Source organism: Antechinus flavipes, chromosome 4 (genome assembly GCF_016432865.1).
Source record: "Antechinus flavipes isolate AdamAnt ecotype Samford, QLD, Australia chromosome 4, AdamAnt_v2, whole genome shotgun sequence".
Taxonomy (NCBI): domain Eukaryota; kingdom Metazoa; phylum Chordata; class Mammalia; order Dasyuromorphia; family Dasyuridae; genus Antechinus; species Antechinus flavipes.
The window spans coordinates 217,432,179-217,456,834 of NC_067401.1; the positions used below are offsets into that span (position 1 = coordinate 217,432,179).

The 24,656-nt window shown below is 32.8% G+C and overlaps 1 protein-coding gene across 1 annotated transcript in view; it reads right to left on the reverse strand.

Annotated features, from left to right (window-relative positions):
• Positions 1 to 24,656, reverse strand: part of PKHD1 (PKHD1 ciliary IPT domain containing fibrocystin/polyductin) — a 621,489-nt gene that overhangs the window by 215,841 nt on the left and 380,992 nt on the right. The window contains 1 exon segment of the mRNA XM_051996694.1: positions 23,410 to 23,538. Within this exon segment, the coding sequence (XP_051852654.1) occupies positions 23,410 to 23,538 (129 nt within the window).

Genomic DNA, 24,656 nt, shown 5'->3' on the forward strand with positions numbered 1-24,656 from the left:
GCAAAGGTGTTAATGACTAAGGTGGAATGATTTCCAAATAAATTAAGGGATAAGAAGGAAGGATCCATTGGGAAAGGGGGGGGAAGGAAAAAAAAAGAATTTGAAAAATTGTCTCATGTAAAACATCAGAAAAACAACTGATCTGGAAAATAGATCTAGGAGAGATGATCAAAGAATTATTGGACTACCTGTAAACAACAATGAAAAAAGAGCCTAGACAACATCTTTCAAGAAATCATCAAAAACTGCCCTAATGTCTTAGGACAGAGCGTAAAATAGACATTGAAAGAATCCATCAATCACCTCCTGAAAGAGACCCCAAAATGAAAACTTCAAGGGATATTTTATCTAAATTACAGAATTATCAGATCAAGGAGAAAATACTTCAAGCAGACAGAAAAAGAAACAATTCAAATATCAGGATCCATAATTAGGTTTACTGAGGACCTAGCAGCTTCCACTTTAAAGGATCAAAGGCCCTATAATATGACATTCTAAAGGGCAAAGGAACATGGATTATAGCCAAGAATCAACTATCTAGCAAAATTAAGCATAATCTTTCAGGGGAAAAGTGGACATTCAATGAATTAGGGGATTTTCATTTATTTTTGATGAAAAAAAAAGAGCTGAAAAGAAATTTTCATCTTCAAATACAGAATTCAAGAGAAGCATAAAAAGGTAAAAAAAGAAGAAAAATACTGGTTTGTTTGTTTGTTTTAATATTCCTATAGGGTAAGATGACATGTTTAACTCTTGAGAACTGTATCTTTATTATGGGTATACTTAGAGGGTATAGATACAATTTGACTTCACCGTGAAGATATAAAAAATAAATAAGAAAGAAATTAAGGAGATAAATAGAATTTTTAACAAGTTCGGTATGATAGACCTTTGGAGAAAATTTAATGGAGACAGAAAGGAATATGCTTTTTTCAGTGATACATGAAACCTACACAAAAACTGACTATGTATTAGGGCATAAAAACCCCAAAATCAAATGCAGAAAAGCAGAAATAGTAAATACATCTTTTTTCAGATCATGATGCAATAAAAAAAAATTACCTGTAATAAAGGTCTAGGGGAAAAAAAGATCAAATATTAGGTGGAAACTAATCTAATACTAAAGAACGAGTGGGTGAAACAACAAACCATGAACACAATAGATAATTTCACCCAAGAGAATGACAATAATGACAGAACATACCAAAATTTATGGGATGCTGCCAAAGCAGTTCTTAGAGAAAGTTTTATATCTCTATACATTTACTTGCATAAAATAGAGAAAGAGAAGATCAATGAATTCGGCATTCACTAAAAAAGCTAGAAAAGGAACAAATTAAAACCCCTCAAATAATAAATTTGAAATTCTGAAAATAAAAGGGGATATTAATAAAACTGAAAGTAAGAAAACCATTGAATAAACAAAAGTAAAAATTGATTTTATGAAAAAAACACATAATAGATAAATAATTAGTTAATTTGATTAGCAAAAAGAAAGAAGAAAATCAAATTATTAGAATCAAAAAAATGAAAACAGTAAACTTTCTATCAATGAAGAATAAATTGGAGCAATAATTAGGACATGTTTTGTCCAAGTAGATGCCAATAAATCTGATAATCTAAGTGATTCACACAATCTGTAGATTGCCCAGATTAAAAGAGGGGGAAATAAAATTACTTATATAGTCCCATTTTAGAAAAAGAAATTGAACAATCTATTAATCAACTCCCTAAGAAAAAAAATCTCCAAGACCAGATGGATTTAAATGTGAATTCTACCAAAATTTAAATAACAATTAATTCTAATACTATACCAACTATTGGAAAAAAAGGGAAATAAGAAATCCTACCAAATTTCTTTTATGATGCAGACATAATGCTGATACCTAAAGTAGGTAGAGTCAAAACAGAGAACAAAATTTATCAATTTCCCTAATGAATATTGATGCAAAAATCTTAAATAAAATATTAGCAAAGAGATTACAGAAAGTTATCACCAAGTAGGATTTACACCAGGAATGCAATCCTGATTCAATATTAGAAAAACTATTAGAATAATTAACTATATCAATAACCAAACTAAAGAAATCATGTGATTATCTCAACAGATACAAAAAAAGCTTTTGACAAAGTCCAAAAATAAATTAAAGGAATTAGAGTATGAAACGAGGACACCAAATTATCACTCTTTGCAGATGATATAATGGTATATTTATATTTAGAGAATTTTATAGAATCACCTAAAATATTCCTAAAAACAACTCACAACTTTAGCAAAGTTGTATGATACAAAATAAATCCACAGAAATCATCAGCATTTCTATATGTTACTAGATACAAAGAAAAATTCCATTTAAAATTATTAATAATATAAATTATTTGGTAATCTACCTGCCAAGACAAAGTCAAGAATTATATGAACACAATTACAAAATACTTTCCACGTAAATAAAGTCAGATATAATCAACTGGAAAAATATGTGCAGTCTGAACTAATAATAAAAATGACAATTTTATCTAAATTAATCTACTTATTTAATGTTATACCAAGGAAGCTCCAAAGAGATTATTTTACAGAGCTTAGAAAAAATTATAAAGTTCATTTGTAAGAACAAAAGGTAAAGAATTTCAAGGGAATTAATGAAAAAAAAAATCAAAAGAAGGTGGCCTTGGCTGCACCAGACCTAAAATTATATTACAAAGCAGTGGTCATCGCAACCATTTGGTACTGGTTAAGAAATAGAGTAGTTGAAAAATGGAATAGGTTAGATTCATAAGGCACAATAGTCATTGACTATAGTAATCTAGTGTTTGATAAACCCAAATATCCCAGCTTCTGGAGAAGAACTCACCATTTGACTATTTGCGAAAATTGAAAATCAATACAGCAGAAGCTAGGCATTGACTTACAGCTAACACCCTATATCAAGATAATGGGTTTATGATTTAGACATAAAGAGTGTTACTATAAGCATATTAGAACAAAGGATAGTCTACCTCTCAGATCTATGAAGAAGGAACAAATTTATGGCCAAAGAAGAAATAGAGTACATTATGAAATGCAAAATGGATAGTTTTGATTATATTAAGTTTAAAAGTTTTTGTACAAACAAAATCAATGCAGACAAGATTAGAAGGGAAATAATAAACTGGGGGAAAATTTATATCCAAGGGTCCTGATAAAGACCTCAGTTTTAAAATCCATAGAGAATTGACTCAAATTTATAACATTTCAAGCCATTCTCCAACTGATAAATGGTTAAAGGATATGAACAGATAATGTTCAGATAAACAAATTAAAACCATTATTAATCATGTGAAAAAAATGCTCTAAATCACTATTGGTCAGATAAATGTGAATTAAGACAACTCTGAGGTATCACTCTACAACTCTCAAATTGGGTAGGCAACAGGAAAAGACAATTATGAATGTTGGAGGGGATGTGGGGAACTGGGACACTAATATATTGTTGGTGAAGTTGTGAACTGATCCAACAATTCTGCAAAGCAATTTGGAATCATACCCAAAGGGTTATCAAACTCTGCATATCATTTGATCCAGCAGTGTTGCTATTGGGCTTATATCTCAAAGAAATCTTAAAGAAGGGGAAATGATCCACAGATATTTGTTTAATTTTATTTTTAAAAAGAAAGACAAAAACAAATTACCATTATTAAAATGAAAAAGGATTAATTCACCAGCAATAAAGATGCAATTAAAGGAATTATTAGGGGCTATTTTTGCCCAATTACATATCAATAAATCTAACAATTTAGGTATAACAAATGAATATTTACAAAAATGTAAAATGCCCAGATGAACAAAAGAGAAAATCAAACATTTAAATAACCCTATCTTAGAAAAGGCAATTAAACAGGCCATCAGTGATATCCTTAGAAAAAATCTTTGGGACCAAGAAGAAGCAAAAATGAATTCTACCAAACTTTTCCAATAAGATATTTTATATTTTCTTCTTTTTTTTTTCATTTTTTGGTTTTGTTTCATTGATTCTTGATGTCTTATTGAGTTACTCATTTGCATTTGTTCAATTCTAATTTTTAGTCTATTATTTTCTTCAGTTAGCTTTTTTAATTCTTCTTTTGCATATGGCCAACTGAATGTCTAAATGAGTTGTTTTGTTTATTGGATTTTTTTTTCTATTTCCCAAATTCTGTTTCTTTAAAAAAAAAAATTCTTTTTCCATTTCATCAAATCTATTTTGTAAGGATTTATATGCTTTTTCCATTCTGCTAAATCTATTTTAAGATGTTTTCTTCATTTAATTTCTGTGTTCCCTTTCCCAAACTCTCCTGCAAAATTGTCATTTCCTTTCCCCATTTTTCTCTAACTCTCTTTTAAGATACTTTTTGAATTCTTCTAAGAGAGCCTCATGAAATGGAGAGCAACTTATATCACCCTTTGGGGCTTCTTCTGGAGATGTTTTGCTTTCAATGTCCTCAGGGTTTGTTGTCTGTTCTCCCCCGTCTCCATAAGAGCTATCTATGGTCAGAGCTCCTTTTACTGTTTTTCTCTTTTAAAGATTGAGGTCTACTCTTAGGACAAATGTGGTGATTTTCTTCTTTAATATAATGGTTCTCTCTGGGAGAAAGCAAGTTTCTTGGGGAGGTTTTCTGGAGGCAGCCTTAGTTTCAGTTAAGAGAAATAATCACCCAAAATGCAGCCAGCTGGTAAAAATGCAAACGTTTATTTTCTCCTTCCAAAATAGCCTAGTTAGTTGAGTCCTATCTCTCTGCTTGGTTCCAAGAGCTCTTGCAGATTGTCCTTTGCTTCTGCCTCTGCTTTCTTCAGCCTCCAGCTAACCAAGTGGAAAATGGAGTGAATCTCTCTTGCCTCAGAGAGAGGGCTTGTGGGCTTCCTCCCAGAGTGCTCCTCTCCAACCCCAGTCAATGTTTCAAAGTAACTCTCTCTAACCGGAAGTAACTATCTTCCGAGAGAGGGCTTCTGGCTAAACTCATTTGATGCTCCCCTCTCAATCTAATTCAGCTGAACTCCCTTGACTGGGCCTCTGTCTGCTTTTATATCTGAGAGAGTGGGATTGTGGGATATCTCCCAGCATGCTCTCTGGCCCTAAGAGCTTCAAGGGAGGTGTGAATCCGGATATCTCATACTAAACCCTGAAATCTCCCAAACGTGTGAACTCTAATGAGTAAAGGTTTGAACACAAGCATTGTATCAATTAGTTCTACTTAGTACCTTGTTTCAGGTTCTAGCCCAAAACATCTCCTTGTAAGATCAGATCAATGATACTGAACCATGCTAAATTAGATAATTATTGTCTCTATCAACTCTAATTACTTAATAGTTTGTAAAGATTCCAACAGACAAATGGGGGATTGTCCCAAGCTTCCTCTATAGGCAACAAAGATTTTTTGATGCCCTGGGGCTGGAAGGAAGGATACCACTAGAATCAAGGAAGACATTTGATAGAAAGGAAGTCATCACCAGTCTGGAGGAATGATGACTTTAAGCTAATAATGATAATTCTCCAAAACAATTAGCATTTGTAAAGTGTCTTAAGGTTTACAAAGTTCTTCACATTCATATTAATTGAGCTCTGCTTTTTCTCTCCCAACATGATTCATAAAACAATGTGTATTTTAAAAATAAACTTATTACAATAAAAAACAAAAAAAATCTCCTGAGAGTTTCACATTTTAATATATCTACCAATAAAAAAAGATTAGAAGTAAAAAAAAAAAAAAAAAAACCATTATCTCAATTGAAACTTCTAACACCTTTGTTTCTCAGGTATTCTGGAAACAGTATTGACCAGAAAAGTAAATACCAGAAAAGCATTTATACAATTACTTTAGTGGCTACAATATTTCCATAGTGGCATAGTGGTACTTAGTGTACCTTCTAAATTGCTAGTGCTTTTTACCAACATCTCTGCACTTTATTTGTGAAGGGAATTCCCTGATAGAAAACAACCTCCACCAATACATACCTGCAGAATAGCAACTGTTCTCCAATTTATAGTCTTGTGTCACTTGGATTACAATTTCTTGCATCAATGATTTGTTCAATGATTTGCCCAAGATGACATACCTTGTATGTGTCAAAGTCAAGATTTGAAAACAGGTCTTTGTTCCTCGGAGATTGGCTATCAATCATAAAATATGACACATTGGGTATAATTAGCAAGTCATAGCTCTACACCAAATAGCTTAATTTAGAGTTCTCCACACTCAATAGTCTAACCTTAAGTAGACAATGCCTTTCTTTCACTGCCTTTCCTCTGATAATTATGTATACAAAAAACAAAAAGCAGGTGCTTGAAAACTATGCAAATAAGAGAAAGTAACCCCTGAAACCATTTCACTGCAAACAGAAGATCCAGCAAGCTGCTTCAATGCTAAAACCACGGGAGGTCTGTGAACTGCTGTGGTGCTAAACCACAGGAGGTCTATGAGCTGAGGAAGGTGGTAAATCCCAGGAGAGCCATCAACTGCTTAGTTGGCAAGCCACACCAGGTCTATCAATTCCTCAGGTGCTAAGCCACAGGAGGTCAATCAACTGCTCAGGTGGAAGGAGAAAGGAGGAAACAAGCTGTTCTGAAATGAAAGGCTACTAGCTCTCCAGGGGAGCCAAGATAATGAGGTGAGCCTACTGAGAATACTAGATGGCAGAGAACTCTATTTAAGAGGGGAGGGAGCTGCCTCTCTCCTACTTGATATATCTTTTCTCTTCGATGAGTCTCATAGCACAGAGAAGAAGTTTCTGGAGCATTGTGATTCTTAACTCTAGTTTTATCAACTGAATCAAGAGGATTATAATGGAGAACTCCAAACCTATATTGTAGGACAGTGATCTCATATCCTGTTGGCAGCTAAGTTACGGAGAGCCGGGCTTCTTAAGTTATTTTCACTCGACTCCTTTTTGCCTGGGAAAGTTTTACATGATTCCAGGTATATGGGCAGATGAAATATGTATACAAATCAAACATTTACTGATAATAAATCACAATTTCTTGACCTCCCCATTCAGTGGTGAGATCCCATATGGGGTTGCAAGCCACAGTTTAAATAGTGAGTGAAGCATAGGGTTTGAGGTCAAAAAAGATCTGATTTTGATTTTGTCCTCATATACATTTACTGTGTGAATCTTGAGTAAATCGTTTCACCACTGTAAAATTGAGATCTTAATAGTCCCTATCTTCCAGGGTTGCTATGAAGATCAAATGAGATAATACTTGTATTAGCCTAGTACCTGGCACATAACAAGTACTTAAATACTAATTTCCTTCCTACTCTTTGTGTTTTAGCCTACCAAGAATATATTCTCAGTATGTACTTGAAAACCTACCCAATATCCCTAGTTATTATTGTTTATTCTTTCCTCAAATTATTTTGTTCTTTTTCATTTATAGTTATACCTTACTCATCATGACTTTGCCCATCATGGTTTTGATATATGGCAAGTCTGAATGAGAAATTAAATTGGATTTTTTAGGAAACTTTTGCAGAAATCACAGACAACACATAAAGGCCAGCATATGACATAGAAATAGTTTAGAACTATTTTTCATACAGTATTTTTACTTAATATTGACCTATATATAGCCTATTACCAAATGCATAACCCAAATTTTATAATAAGGTACTGAAAACACCTCATAAACGAAAAAGAAAAAATCTAGATTTCTTCTCTGGTACAAAGGGATGACCAAAAAATTTTACACAGATTTTCCAAATATATTGTATTTGTGTATTATATCCCCTCAGAAAGAATGTAAGATCCTTGAAGACAAGGTCATTTTTTAAAAATTTTATCATTTCCTCTCCAGCATATAATATTATGTCTTTTCATGTGGTTTACCTGGTCTCTAAGCAGGAAATAGAATACAGATACTCCCATGCCTGTCTGCTAAGAAGCTCTCTTTTCAGTATCTTCTTTCTCTAGAACTTGCATTCTCTAATGATTTGAAGATTTAAGTAAATAGCAAGAGCATTCTCTTATGTTTTATAAGAATAAGGACTGGACCTATGATTTTTTAAATTATTCATTTGATTTTTAATTTGTGGTTTTTTTTAATCTATGATTTTCATTGGGATTAGCCTTAATAGCACAAACGCAGCTCACAGATCTGCTGCCTGTTTTTGTACAGCCATGAGCTTTCTAACTATTCTTTGCTTCCAGGTTGTACAAAAACAAGTGACAGACCAGACTTGGCCCATAGACAATAGTTTGACAACGGGTGGATAAAGAACACACTTTACTAATGCAGGTTAGCATCTACTCTGAAATTTACAATTGTGTAGAATTGCCTAGACCATTGAGAAAATTAAGTGACTTGCCTAGGGTCACATAGCCAGTATGTATCAGAGGCTATATGCATATGGACTTTCTTAATTTATAATAAAGCTTTCGAGTATATTAGTCCAATTTCATTCACACAACATCCTGATGAGTTAAGTACTGCAAATATTAGAGCAGTTTTACAGATGAAGAAACTGAGTCTGAGAAAGATGATTTGTGCTAAATGCAATATACTAGTCAGACAATTTAACATAGAGTTCTTGACTCTACATCTGGTAATTTTTCTATAGATTTGACTTTACCTGGAAAAGTAACACTTATAAGTTTTGTGGAACTTTTATTTTTTTATTCTTTTTAATAAGAGATAAAATCTCTTAAAGAGGGGGGAGTCGTATATTAGGATATATAAGTAATGCAAAAATAAAAACTATCAATAAGAATTTTGTATAAAAAAGAATATCTTTAAATTCTCAAACAAAAATGTGTGTATGTATTTAATATAATTCTCTCTCCAGTAACTGTTTTCAGATACCAAACTTCTACTTGTAAAATTAATTTTAAAAATAAATATATGCAATGTATCCCCTAAGGATGTGGCAATAGGAGGGCTTTTGCAAAAACAAATCAGCACTAATAAGCTGTCACAACTCCCAGAAAACTAGAAATCACTGTCCCAGAAAATGAACAAATCCCTATAATATTCTCCTCAGGATGGATTCCTGTGTCTATGCTCATATGACCACATACATGACTTATTAAAATTAAAGTTCACATCATAGAGGTCAGAGAAAGGGAGAGGGAAAACAGGAAAAAAAAATATAAGGCACCAATGGTAAAAAGTGAATAAGCCAACAAGGTGTATGTATGTCAATGTGTGGCAAATGTCTGGCTAAAAAAGATTAAAGCAATGAACCTAATCTAGATGGCAGAAAACAACCACTATGTTAGATTTTGACCTGGTCCAGGGAATTGTGGGATACTGATAAATCAACCCCAGAGGCCCTGGCTCATGTGATCCCAAGTATTTGTATTATCAAAGCTATATACCCTCTCAGAATGTACTTGATAACTTTTTTGGTTTCTGTAGTAGACAGAGCACTGGACATTAATCAGTAAAATTGAATTCAATTCCTCTATCACATACTTACTTGCTGTGGAACCCTGGGCAAGTCCTTTACTAAGCTTCAGCTTTTTCATCTGTAAAATGAGGTTAATAACACTAGAACTTCATATGATTATTATAATAATTAAATGAAATACTGTATATAAAATATTACTGTACTTGAAATTGTTTTATAAATGTTAGCTAGCTTCTTAATTTTTGCTGCTCTTTTATCTTTTCAGAGGAATATAAACTCTGAGCATAATCCTTTTTCTAACCTTTAGTTTTGTATCTCTAGCACCTTGATCAGTGCTTTGCACATAAGTATATAATAAGTTTTTGTTGTTTTTTAGTCATTTCAGTCATATTGTGACCCCACTGGGATTTTTTTGGCAAAGATACTGGAATGGTTTGCATTACCATCTCTAGTTCATTTTGTGAATGAAGAAACTGAGACAGTGATTTGCCCAAAGTCATGCATCTAGTAAGTGTCTAAGAGAAGATTTGAATTCAGGTCTCCATGACTCCTGGTCCAGTGCTATCTATGACATTAGCTAGCTCTGTTAAGGTATAGTATTGTGCCTCATATACTATGTATATAAAGTTTTTGGAAATCTAAAAGAGCTAGCTGTACAATTGCCAGCTATTATCATCATTATGGTGACTGTCCCAGGGAATATACCTTTGGATAGGGCACTATTATTATAAAAAGGCATTAAGATATCATGGAACAGACCATGGATCTTAGGATCATAAGACCTTTGTTTGAGTTAAAGTTCCAGTACTTAGTTGTATAATCCTAAAGCAATTCATTTAATCGGTCTAAACCTCAGTTCCCCCATTGTTAAAATGGGGATAAGAATAATAATTGCTACATCCAAGGTTTGTTGTAAAGAAAATGACTTGTTAATCTTCAAGTAGTTACATAAATGTGAATATTATTGCTATTTCCTTTAAGTAGTAATGGTGTAAAGAGATTAACATTTGACCAGCATTTGATTCCTCGTTGGTGATATGGCAGGTCTATTCTCTGGAAAGCAGTAGCAGTGATGACCTGTAATTCCCATTTCTAGTCACAGATCATTGATCTATATTTAATGCAGTATGTCCAAGTGTCCTCATCTTTAAGAGGCTTTATGGCAGTCCAGTATCTCTAAAAACATTCATCCTGCTTGAGAAATACATATGATGGCTATATGTGCTGCCATCAAATTGAGGATAAGAAAACACAGCTCAATCTAGGTAAGATCAATGTTTTTTTGTTGGTGTTGTTGTTTTAATGCAGACACCAAATTGCTATCAGGTGAAGTTATCATGTAAATAAACAAAGAGAAACAGATGGCTCCAGACTGAATCCCAGGATTTCAGAGCATTGCTGATGTTATAAATGAAGAAAACATAGGACAACTCATTAGCAAAAGAAGCAGGGCCCTGGAGTGAACAGCAGCTTGACAAACGGGGCTCATGTTTTTTAACGGTGCATCCAAAAAAAAAAAAAAAAAGTAAAAAAGGCAGTATTGCATCTACTGTTAGCTTTTGTTTAATGGAATGCCATTGATTCCAGACTTCTGAACACACCCGTATGAAATATGCACTTCCAAAATGTTCTAAGAAAGCATTTTATAGTAACATTAAAAGCAAGACATCACTGTGTCCCTTTTATAACTCTTTTATAATCTCACCGTTAAAATGCATATGGATATATACTTGGTTTTTCCTTTTGAGCTGAATAATGTCTTTATGGCTGTCTATCTTTCCTAACAACATATTTAAACATGTCTAGCAAACTATTTGGTCCCATTACTAAGTGCCAGAAAAAGGATCCCTATAGAATTCGGATATTGTCTAATTCTTATTTGTAATTTCTGTAAAATACCACACAATAACAATAGATAAATAATTCACCTTCACATCTTCTCTTTTAACCCTAGCCTTAGGTTCATATGGAGCTAAATACAGAGGTTATGTTATTTATTGTCTAAAATTCTTATCAGTATTGTGCAAGAATTAAACTGGTCTAGGTATAATTTATTGTATACTCCATAAGAAAGTGTGGGGTATGGAACACAGAGGGGAAGGAAGATCTTACTTGCACAGTTTTTGTGGATCAAGATAAGTAAATAATCATTAAAAAATTATATTTTCTAGCTACTGACATACTTAAGGAGTGATATTATGAAGTGTCATGTAAGTTAAACATAACCCCTGATCTTTAAAAACTTTACTTGGGGGCAGCTAGGGCTCACCAGCCCTGAAATCAGGAGGTCCTGAGTTAAAATCTGAGCTCAGATATACACACACACACACACACACACACACACACACACACACACACACACACACACACACACACACACACACACACACACACACATCCATATTTGAAACAGGGGGAATCTTAATCTTACCCAAACTAGAAGTAGTATCCACTAACAAAAACCTGGATAATCTATATGAATCTATATGAAAACACTGACCTGTTCCATTTCCAACTTCAATCAGTTTGCCCTTCCTTAACCATCTTAGTGGTCCCTCACTCCCAAGGATTATCATTGTTATTGTTATTAATCATAATAACAGTAATATTATTCTTCTCTATTTCAATATTTCCTTTGAAAATGGTTCTAGGTTAAATCACTATCCTTTTAAAAATATTTAATGTTCCATGAAATAATTCACACTGGATGAAATAATGGGTTTTCATAACCAAATAAGAAGCTCCCGTTAATTGACTGAGAGAATCTGAAAAAAAATGTCAGTAGCATACAGGGCAAAGGAATAATATGCACCTCATCCTTTTCCCACATTTTTTTTTAAATTTCTTCTATAGGGTTTTCTTATTTTGAAACACTATCATTGCACATGGTTTGGGAATGATAAATATTGAGTATGGAAAAATCTATTAAATGGTGTTTTTAAATTTTTATGTATCAAAGTTATAGCTGGGAAATTGTAGGTCATATTTCTTGCTCGTTTTCTGCTTTAATCCCATTACCACCAAATATGCTTTGCATAATTGTCAATTAAATATAATATCAGTAGTTTTGACCCATTTGCTGATAAGGGGCTCAAGCATCCACTTTCAAGCTGGTATAAACACATAATTTGTTGAGTATCATTTGGAGAATTCAATCTTTTAGTGTAACATCTAAAAAGAATATCATACAATTACATAATTTACAAAACACTTTATTCACAACAATTCTTTGTGGTCAGGAGAACCAATGCTATTATTCTCATTTTATAGATGAGAAATTTAAGACCCAGACAGATTATATGTCTTTCCAGTGGATACGTAGCAAGTAGCTAGCTAGGTGGTGAAGTAGAACGAGCACTAGACCTGGAACCAGGATGATCTGAGTTCAAATCTATTCTTATATACTTATTAACTGTGACTCTGGGCACATAGAGTTTAATTCTCTTGGGACTCTGTTCATCCATAAAATAGGAATAATAATAGCACCAACCTCCCAGGGATATTGTGGGGATAAATGAAATATCTGTAAAATGCTTTGTGAACTTTAAAGCAATATGTATGTGCATATGTATATATATATATATATATATATATATGTATATGTTAGCTAGCTAACAGTAATAATACCAACAACAGCAATAAATATAGTAGTAGAGACTGGAATCCAAGTTTTCTAACTTCAAACATTCTTTCCACTATATATGCTGAACCTAATGTAATTTATCTAGTTTATTTCACAAGTAATACTGAGATCTTAACCCTAAAACAGCTTCAGGAAAAAAAAACCAAATAAATTGGCTAGAGTTAGGGTCATATTAATAAAATTCTGCATTAGAAGAATTCTCAACTTCATTCCAGTATAATTTATACTCAAAAAAATTCAACCATAACTAAACAAATATGATTTGGGATTGGGAAATCATGAATTATTTAAATCTACATTCCAGAAACACCTGGTATGGAAAACAGGCAGATCATAAAGTAAGGAACAAAAGAAATAATTGAATTAGAACCAGTAAGAAAGTCACTGGTCTGTATTAAGAGCCTTTAGTAGGCAGTTGTTCCCAAGTTAGCTATTTCTTTTCTGACTAGAAGCATAAAACACATATGCAATCACTCATATTCCCTTTTCTTTAAAAAATGTCATTAACTCTTAAAATAATATTAATTCCATAGGCAAATTCTTTAGGTGAAAATTTTTATTAGGTAAATATATTAAAGTTGCCATGGTTAAGTCAGGAAATAATTTCAAATCTCTGTAAAAAAGAATTTTAATTTTAATTTCTCTCTAAAAATATTTTAATTTAAAGTAGATTTTAGGTGATTAATTTCTGAACAGTGTTATCAAAAGAGCAATAAAGGAGGGATTTTTTTTTAATCTACACAGTCTAGGAAATTGTTGTTAATGGGTGAAAGTTAGAAAGAATCAACCAATGTGTATTGATTCTTTAAAACATATTTTTAAAAATGATCTGTGATTCTCCTCTTACCAAAGGAATTGCACACTTTAGATGACTTATACATATTTCTTATATTTCAGCATGTACTTTTTAGTATATTTTCAATTTGTATGACCATGCATGACCATGACCATAACTTTAATCAGAAGAGATTATAACTTTTATCCTGTCTTCCCAATAATGTTATAGATTTATTTTGCTCCATTCATATACTTTTTCTTCATTCTCCCTAGAACTAACACCATCCATGCAGGTGATAACTAGTTATGGCTAAAAGTATAAATTATGGTAAATGAATATATCTAAACTAAGGGGGCTGAAGCAATAACCTTGTTTCATTAGCACACATTAACCAACTGAATAGCTAACTTCAACTAGGTTGGCCACAAAAAGACAAGTCTCTGCCACTGGAATAATTCTTTTACATTGTATTGCATTGAGATTATATGTGAGAGATAGCTTGGGATACAGGCTGATGATCTGATTCAGGAAGACTTTAAATTCCTACCTCTGACACGTACTAACTATATGAGCATGGACAAATCACTTAACCTCTTAAGGACACAAACAAGATTTTAAAACTAAAAATTCCAACATAATAAAAATTCCTTGAGCACAGGGAATGTTTAATTTTATTTATTTATTTATTTTTGTCTTTTGCTTTCCAAGGCCAAGCACCTAGAAGACTGGTGCTTAATGTATGCTTCCTAATTGAAACAAATAAAGTTGTAGATGAGTTGATTATCAAAACTTAAAGGGAAAGTTTCTGTGTTAGAGATTTCCACACTAAAAAAATAATAATAATAAATATGGAACAAAATAAAAAAGGGGGAAAAAAGATAATTAGATCAGGAGTTATCCTGGAGTCCATAAACATTTTTCTAATTTATTTTTTTACAACTGCATTCAACAAATTAATTTTATCATCTTACCTATTTTGATGTAATTAAGATACCATTCTGAGGCTCCATGTCACACACAAAAAATTTCTTTAGATGCTCATTTCTTAGAATATTTTCAAAAAATTGTGATTCAGGTATAAGGACTACTTGGTCTAGAAGTTTCAAAATGGCCAGAGTTGTGACTTATTTATCTTTGCAACTCTATCATGGCTGATCACATCATTCTATATATAATGGCATGTAACAAATTTTCATTAATATGAAATAAGTTGAGGACACAAAAATTTATTAATAATATAATTGTATTAAAATTTGTTTATGATTTGAGATTACAGAAATACTAAGTAGTCTCTTTTCAGAAAATTTTCTAACATTATGTTAGATCAAACAATGGATGATATTTTTAAAGTCATGAGAAGTTGTAAGAAATAATCATAGGAAATAAATGTTAATGAATCAACCATTACTTCCACGAATGCTAATTTACCCATGGATTTTTAATTCTTTTAGTCTAACAAGGAACCAAAAGAGTTTAGTCCCAGTGAATTCCTTGAGAGAAAAAAAAAGTTTGGAAGAAGGATCAGAAGAAGACCACACACACATACACACACACACACACACACACACACACACACACGTGCGCGCTTTGTCCAGAGGAAAATTTGGAAAGAACAAAGGACATGGGCTTCTCCTTAGTATTATAGTGGATTCCTATGTAAGAGTCAATGACAATGCCTACATTATGATAAAATAGACACATTAAGGAAAGATAACTTTGGACTCTACAAGAATCCTGGTAGAATGCAATATCATGCCTACTGGAAATTTCATGAATAATACACAAAGGGAAAAAAGGGAATTTAAAGCAAGGAGCTTTGAGTTATCTCTATACCATATGCGATCTCTAAGCTCGCCTTTTTATTCTGAACATATTGAGAAAAGAATATGTTGTAGATTTTTGGAAGGAATGTTCTATATCAACTGTCTTTATTATTCATTGTCTTAGTAAATACTTTTTCTCTAAAAGCTCATTAAGCCTAACAGACTCCTTGATATCAACTGGTAATCAATGAGAGAAACACACCAGTAGAGTCTCATGAGCAATAAACATTCATATTCTCTTTCTCTCTCTCTCTCTCTCTCTCTCTCTCTCTCTCTCTCTCTCTCTCTCTCTCTCTCTCTCTTTCAATTCTCAGAGTCTTCTAGCAGTCTCAAGAAAAAAGTAGTAGGCTTATTCTATTGAACTACTCTGCCCAGTGAAATTTAGGAGAATGAGCCCAGAGTATGAATTATAAATGTAAATCTACACGTAACAAATATTTTCCTCCCTGTAAGAAAAGCCACACAGAATTAACACATTGGATTTTATGGTTAGTTTTTGCATAATATGTTATATCTAAAAAGTTCAGAAGGAAAAATGGCAGGAGCTCAACAAATGAAGGATTTTTACAAAAGTTAGTTTTGAAATTACTTCTGGAACCAAATAGGAATCATTAAAATGTATTTGCCACCACAGGGAACAAAGGAGCTGTCAAAGCAAAAGAGGAATATGACAGTGGGATAATAGGGAAAATATATATTTTATTGATAGAAAATGTTCAACAAAGCTATATTACATATGTGACCAACACCTTTAGATAAACATTATCTTCTCCTATTTAGGGGTCACACAGATAAAGAAAATGGATTGTCTTAGTCAATTTTGACAATTATACAAGACTTTCAAACTGTTTCAATAGAGAAGATGCCCAGGTATATAGGGTGCTAATGAAAGTGATTAGAGTAAAGATCTAATTAAAGGCTTAGTACTTCCAATAAAGTTGAAAACCATGAACATATAACTTCTAATTTGAAAAGAAGGTTTAGTGTAAACTCTAATTAATCTCAAGAGATAGCAGGCTGATAAATAGGGATTGATAAATGGATATTAGTAGGGTGTAAGTGTTTATTTCTTTTAAATCTTGCTCCTTACTATAATTCTATCTTAATATATCTCTTATAAAAATACAAGATATTTATATTTTAAAAATTATTTTAAGCTAAATTACATCCAAATGTGGATGAGCGTGGTGGTCTTTTTTCTCCTACCCCCTCAGTTACCCACTAATGAAGAAAATGTTGCCTGGATTGGATTTTTAACTCAGGATCCCAGTATTTTCTTGTTGTCAGCTACCTAAATTGTAATCATTATACCTATGCAGTAATAATCAAGAGCTAGACCTCAGAAATTCTATTCCATGTCAGCAAATATCACAAGAACTAGATTAGCATTATTATTAATAATTATCATATAAATGAATATATAGGCACGTGTGGTGTGTGTGTGTGTATATATATATATATGTGTGTGTGTATATATATGTATATATATACACACATGTATGTATACATGCACACAGAGAAATTGATTCATTCATTATTCCTTAGGATGAAAATTCTGACAATTAATAATGATCAAAAAATCAACATAACATAGTTCTTAGAGGATTTCCTGTTAAATTAAATGAATTGCCCAGTCAAGGATGAGTTTACATCTGAGACAGAATTTGAACCCAGATTTTCTTGATCCAAGACTAACCCTTACTCCATTATGCCATATTGCCTATTAAAAAAAAACTTAATAAATTAGAAAATAAAATTATAAGAAAGATGTATTAAGGGAGAATTATTCATTTTGCAAAAGTATTCAACATAGAATTTCATTTAAATAGCAAACTGACCTACTACATTGTAAATGGTTTAATGTACAAAAATTAAATTCACATGCAACTTTAAAAGGAAAACAACATACACCTGTTGTATAAAGTGAAGTCTACTTGCCTTTAATAAAAACCAGCTGTCACATCTTGAAGTAATATCAAAAGCAGTCATTTTTTCCATTAATTTCAATGAAGAGTGCTTCTCCTTTTTTTTTTCCTCTACTACCCTACCACCATACTACTAATGATAAATAGGAATAGGTGGCCTCCAGAATCTTTTTTGGAAATTATGGCTCACAGAAAACAATGTTTAGAAAATTAATTGAAGCCCAAAATTTATTCCTTTAGATGAAGAATTTCTAAGCTTCATATCTATTGTTAGATAGTCTCTTGAGCTTTAATCTCTAGAGCCCAACTTCTGAAACTGTGGTCCATGACTCTATATGGGGTCTCATAACTGAATGAAGAGGATTGCAAAATTATATTTTATTTTTATATTTATTTTATAAATCTATATATCTGGGACCTCATAAAAATGTCTTGGGCAAAAAGGGGACATGAGTGGAAAAAGTTTAAGAAGTCCTATTCTTCTCTATACTCTATACTTCTATAGAAGTATAACAAAAGACAGATTTGGAAGAGAATGACCAACCTAAAGTGAATACCTTTGAAGGAATGATCTTTCATAAAAAAATGCACTTTTACTATGTAAAAAAGGACAGAATAATCAGCATCTTCCGGTAGGTAATAACCACCAATCTTAATACATTTCTATTTGACACAGAAACCTGTTAATGATGCCAACACTAACATCAAATGGCTTTGATCAGCTCCACTGTGATGTAAAACTCTCTAACACAGCCATTGAATGGAAATAAGGACAAAACAGAAGAACTATTATGAGAGAAACAGTAAGATAGCATTCATGTCTTCAAATAAGGAAAGTTCAAAGAATACAGAAAATGAAAAACAGTGGATTCCACTACTTTAAAAAAAGGTTGCCAGGGGCTACATGATATCATATCTACACCCTTCAAAACAGAATCCTATCATTTTGAATTTATAACACACTTTCATTCTTAACCTGCTGTGCTCCGTCAAAAGATTGTCCCTATGTCTCAGTGTCTCCACCAGAGACCAATGTGACATCTCACAGGTCATCTCAGGACAATGAATGCTGTGAGAGTTTAGGGATTCCTGAGGCATGGTTATGTTTATAAAGGCTAGCTTTAGCTTTAGAAATTTGCAGAGAAAGTTTTAAAAAAAAGCAACAAGCTAGATTCCTATGACTTAAGAGATCATTATGGTTGTTCAGTTATTTCCACCATGTCCAACTCTTCATGATGCCATTTACAATTTTCTTGGCAAGGATACTGAAGTAGTTTGTCATTTCCTTCTTCAGGTTATCTTAACAGATGAGAAAGCTGAGGCAAGCAGTGTTAAGTGACTTGCCCAGTCACACAGTTATTAAGTGTTGAGAGATTTTAACTCATGAACAAAAGATGTCCTGAATGAAAAATGGTGAGGTCAGATATATGGACTTCAAAACACATTTTTGTCAAAAAAGGAAAATGAAGCAGTGGACTGTTTATAATTACATCACCTCCACCCCAATGTGATACTGTAGAACAGAATTTACACATCTTTCAAATTCTAGGAACACTGAGTTCAATGTCTATAAAACACTCTGAGCTCTTCAAATGAAAATAGTATAGCACTTTACTATGGTGATACCTTTTATTGGTATAGTAAAATCCCATTTTTATGGAATAGGTTGGGACCAAGGTCATTCTGTAAAAACTGATTTTACAGAAAATGGAAATTGGCCATTTACCCTAATAATTTTATTGCAAAAAAATATGCCATTCTACTTGAATAATGTTGGGAGAATTTCCTCTTTTTCATTTTACTATTTAAAACACAAAAAAACATAATAAAGTATTATATTAAAGTCTTAAAAGCTGTCACAAATCTTTTTTATCAACCACTTTCATTTAGTAAAATCATCTTTTTGTTGGAATTTTTATGTGAAAATGTTATTTTTCCCTGCCATAATAATTATTGCCTATTTGGCTTCACAAGATTGCTACAAAAATTAAATAATGAAGTACTCAAAAGCAAATGCAAGTTATATGTTCATTCTAGAGGTCAGAAAGTATAGTTAGGTAGAAAAAGAATGAGAAAATATAGTAAGGACACTAAAAATAGCAGTCTATACCTCTAAATTAATATACATCAGTTAACTACATTATAATACTATGCATTAAACTTCAGCTAGTATATCACAATGGTTTTATATAATTTGTTATTGCCACATTCCCATAAAAAGACCATAGATTCATAGATTTAGAATTCAAGGTAATCTCAGAGGCTAGATAGACCAACCCCTCATTTTATTGTTGAAGAAACTGAAGCCCAAAGAGAATAAGTAATTTGTCTTAGTCATAGAGATAGCATCAAAAACACTATTCATATAGGTCCTCTACTTCTAGACCTAAGGCTTTTTCACTATAATAAATTTCCTCCACTTATTCATTCACTCATTTATTCATTGATGTGTTTATCCAACAAATAGTTATTAAGAGCAAAACATCAATTCTTCACTCATCCATTTATTTATTCATCTATCAAATTAACTTTTAATAAGCCTGATGGAGCAGAAAAATAGAAAGTTCAGATAATCCCTAAACTTTGCTGTATTGAGTAGATCCTATGACAATTTATAGGAGAACCTTATACCACCAGGAATATCTGTCACTACCAAGAGCACCAGTGTTGTAAAAATGGTCCCATGAGGCCTTTGTTTGGTTCTACTTCTTTGGTTCTTTAAATCACTCAACTGCTACCTAAATCTGGACCTTTCCCATGAACATCTAATGTCTCCATATTTCTCTATAAATCATTGTTGTTTATTGCTTCTAAAATACCTGAATTCCCTGAAATTATTCAGATGTCTGGTATTATTCTGGGTTATTGATACAGAAAGATTATTTGAAAGGACCCCATCATGCAAATAATTTATTTTCTGTCCTTATCAATGGTTTATGCTTGTTCTTCCCTCATCTTAGACCCAGGAGCTATAATTTAGCTCCTAACAATTTCACTGATCAAAGTTATCTTAATATTTATGTTCTTGAGAGAGCAACTTTCTATTAGGAAGTTTCTCTGTTCTACCTATTCTAAATCCTTCGAAAGTAATATTGTGTTAGGAAAACTACCAACAGGCCAATAGTCTAAGATGAACAACAGATTTTTAATCTGAAGAATAATAAATACAGAAATCTGATATCCAATTACCTTTACTTCAAAGATACTACTGGGGAGCCAGATTCCTATGATAGCACTTATGAACAAACTCATGTAAGATTAACCCTGGGGAAATCAATCATCCAAAACCTAGATGTATTTTGTATTAGTCTAAGTTACACCTAATCTAAGTTTTATTATTTGTGTTTCTCAATTTCCATGCTTTTCATTCTGTTTATATGTTCATGTATTTCCTTTGTTTACTCAAAGCTCAAGCTGGCAACTTTTTTCTAAACAATTCTTTTTTTTTCTTATTTTAACAGCAGACTATAATACCTTATTAAAATTTCTGAACCAAATTAACATCAAAACTTGAAGAATGGCTATTATTTTATACATTATAATCTGTCCAGTCCATTTACTTTGAACTTGCAGAGTTCAGTGCTACTAGTAAAAAAAGACAACATAAGGACCCAATAATAAAAACTTCCATCAAGAAACAGCCCAAATGAATTGAGAAAGGTTTGTGACATGTTTGACTACCATCCATTGACAGTTTTTTTGAAGATGGGGGGAGGGGGAAATAAGCATAAGAATGAATTCACATTGCCTACTAAGCCACAAAATTGTTATTGTCACTCTTACCAGTGGAGAGAATACTCAACATTATAAAGTAAGTCATTTTAAAATATGGAATAATTATTATTAAAAAATAATTTTAAAACAACAATAGAGACAACAAAACATAGGTGCTAGGAATGAGCCCCAAAAGACCTGAGTTCCAAGTATTGCTTCAAAAACATGTGTGATAATGGTAACTCATTTGACCCCTCAGTGTTCCAGGACATTTTCTATGAAAAGCATCAGATCAAGTGCTGATTTAAGAGAATATCTTCCCAGACAGTTCCATATACCTTTTAAATCACAGGTCCAATGCAAAAATGATTATTAATTTTCATAATATTTTAAATTTATATAACATTTAAAGCATTTCAAAGTTCTTTGACATATATCCTCTCGTTTTATATAAATTAACTCATTATTTCAAAGAAATTACATTCATATGAACTGATCTGAAAAGCATTATCATGGTGGTTTTATCTAATTCATTTTCACCACAATTCCCTATTATGGTAACAAAGCAGATAAAGTAGTACATCTCTGATGTCAGAGCCTTGAACTTTAAAACACTGACTTCAAGGAAAGCCTCATACTTCCAAAAATGTATCCCTGTCTTTCTATCCAACCACACAGTCTCTGATGTTAATATCACTTTTTCTTGGAGGGTTTTTACATATCCTGTAAGCAGACCATGAACAAAAGACAAAAAGCCCAGGGCCATGAAGTATTCCAGGGGGTCCAGAAATCCAACCCACATGGGCACTTCAGTCAGAAGCAGTGCCAACACAGATAGCTAAGATTTTTCCACACTGTGACTGAGTCCCAAAGGATACTGGAAGCTTGGTCACAACTACAAGTTTCTCTTCCTTCCTACAGCAGCAGGGCTAAGGGTGAGGCAGCTTCCTTACTATGAAAAAGACAAATCATAGCTTTTAAGTCACTGGCTAGATTGATCAAACATATACATCATACCTGAAAGATTTTGAATTGTGGAAATTTTTTCTTTATTGTTTTGCTTTTAAAGTATTCATTGGAATGATCTGGATATAATAATATACTATTCAAGTTCAGAGTCACCAACTCTATCCCAGAATTTAGAAGGATTGTCAATGTTTAATACAGAAATAACTGACATTCCTATAGCACCTCCCACAGGTCCCCAAAGCTTCTGAAGGAAATAACATATATATTCTAATCCCCATTTTATAGAGGAGGAAAGGAAGTCTCAGAAAGCTTCAATATTTTTCCCATGATTACACAGTGAATATCAGAGATTTGGAAGATCAAAGAAAACATATATACATATACATACATACATACATACATATATATGCATATATACTACATACGAGATATACAAATATTTATGTGTTATCTATATATTTATATATTTAGGCCACATACATATAGATAAATAGATAATTATATATGTTATGTCACATAATAAATATATATATAGATTACATACATGTGAATATATGCATGCATGCTGTATTATATACATGAAGGGAAGTGTATGAAATTTTCCCCAAAATCCTTCAATTTCTTTTCATAGGTAGAAGTTTCAAAGAAAAGATTTTGACCTGATAGAAAGGGGAAAAACTTTCTAACAACTGAATGTCCTATAGGAGAACTGGTCGCCTCAGGAGATAGTTTATTCCTGATTACTGGAAGTCTTTGAGTGAAGGTCAGATGGCCAAGATCACCCACTAGCTCATAGATAAGAGCTGAAAGTCACATTTGAGACTTTCAAGTCTAGCCTGCTCTTTTGACAAATTAACAAAATGAGACCCAGAGAGGTTAAATGATTTAGCTAAAGGGAACTAGATCAAGAGTAGCAGAATGGAGATTTAGACTCTCTGTGACTTCATACCCCACATTCTTACTTTACTTTTATGCCACATTGCTTTTGTTGGACAGAGAAGAACGATATCTTGTTCAAAGAACAGCAAAAAAACCTGTGTCACAGAAGATCTAACAAATATTCTATATTATATTGCAATATACCTTTAAATCAAATCAATTTGATTGGCCAATCAAACCTAGTCATCATTTTGAATGAGGCTATTTTTATTATAAAAAGGCCATTTTATAATAACAACTCAAAACATGTTTACTTACTGGGTAAGATCACAACATCATCACCTGGTGCTGGGGTGGTGTGATTATATCCACCCCAGCCTTCTTCAACATCTTTCCATGTTGTAGGATGGGACCATTTTAAAATGGTTTCAGGTACAGCAGATGGAACTACAAATCAAAAGGAAGATGACAAAAATTTCAATGCAACTTTTATTCCTTATAATAACTTCCTACTTTCATCTTATTTCAAAATTCTATTGCTATCATCACCTACCCAAATTTTAAATCAGCATGTATCCAAAGTGTCTCTTAGAAAACTACCATGGTGCCCACATAAAGTACAGGGTAGCTCCCTGAAGGCTTCAGGGTCAGACAGAGTCAGGATAAATCAAAGGCTGTGGTCTTTAGGGGGAGAAGTGAAGGAGGCCCACAAACTGTCACACGGCTTACCAAAGATGTATCCTTGATTCTGGAGTCAGAAGTCTCCAGCCTCTCTCCTCCTTGTCCTGCCACCAAGTGACTCTGGCTTCTCTCCCCTCACCATCCAATCCTTGCCTATAATTATCTCAATATATTCAGCAAGCACCAATGGTGAGGAGAGCCATCCCATCACCATCATTGTCTCACATAGAATAGGTAATCAGCTTTAAGTGCTCTGTTGTCTGACTTAAGCATACCTTTGGAGTTTCAACTCTCTACATGCAGGTACTCATCACTTTTGACTTGAACTATTGAAATTGTCTTCTAGTTAGACTTCCTATCTTAAATTTCTCCCCAGAGCACTCTCTTCTCCACTCAAGCTATTAAAATGATCTTTCTAAAGTGCAAGTCTAATTATGTTACCTCCAGATGATTCTAGTGGTTCCCTATTCCTTGAGAATAAACCACCCATAACTTGGCTTTTTTCTTCCTACCTTTCCAGTCTTCTTATATCTTACACTACCTACATATTGTACCATCCCAATGATACCAGCTTCCTTGTAGCTCCTTGAACAAGACATTCTACTTCCCAACTTCAGGCCCCCAGGTTTCGAATTTTCCCTCTTCTCATTTCCTCCTCCTAACTTTCCTGGCTTCTTTCAAGTCTCAGTTAAATTCCCTACTGCTACAAGAAGTCTTTCCCATTCCTCTCTAAACTTTGTGATTTTCCTCTGAGATTATCTCTGACATCCCTGATACATATATTGTTTGCACATAGTTACTTGTCCTTAGACTTTTCCTTAAATTTCCTGAGAGCAGGGTTGAATTGTTTGCCTGTCTTTATGTACTCTGTACTTAAGACAGTG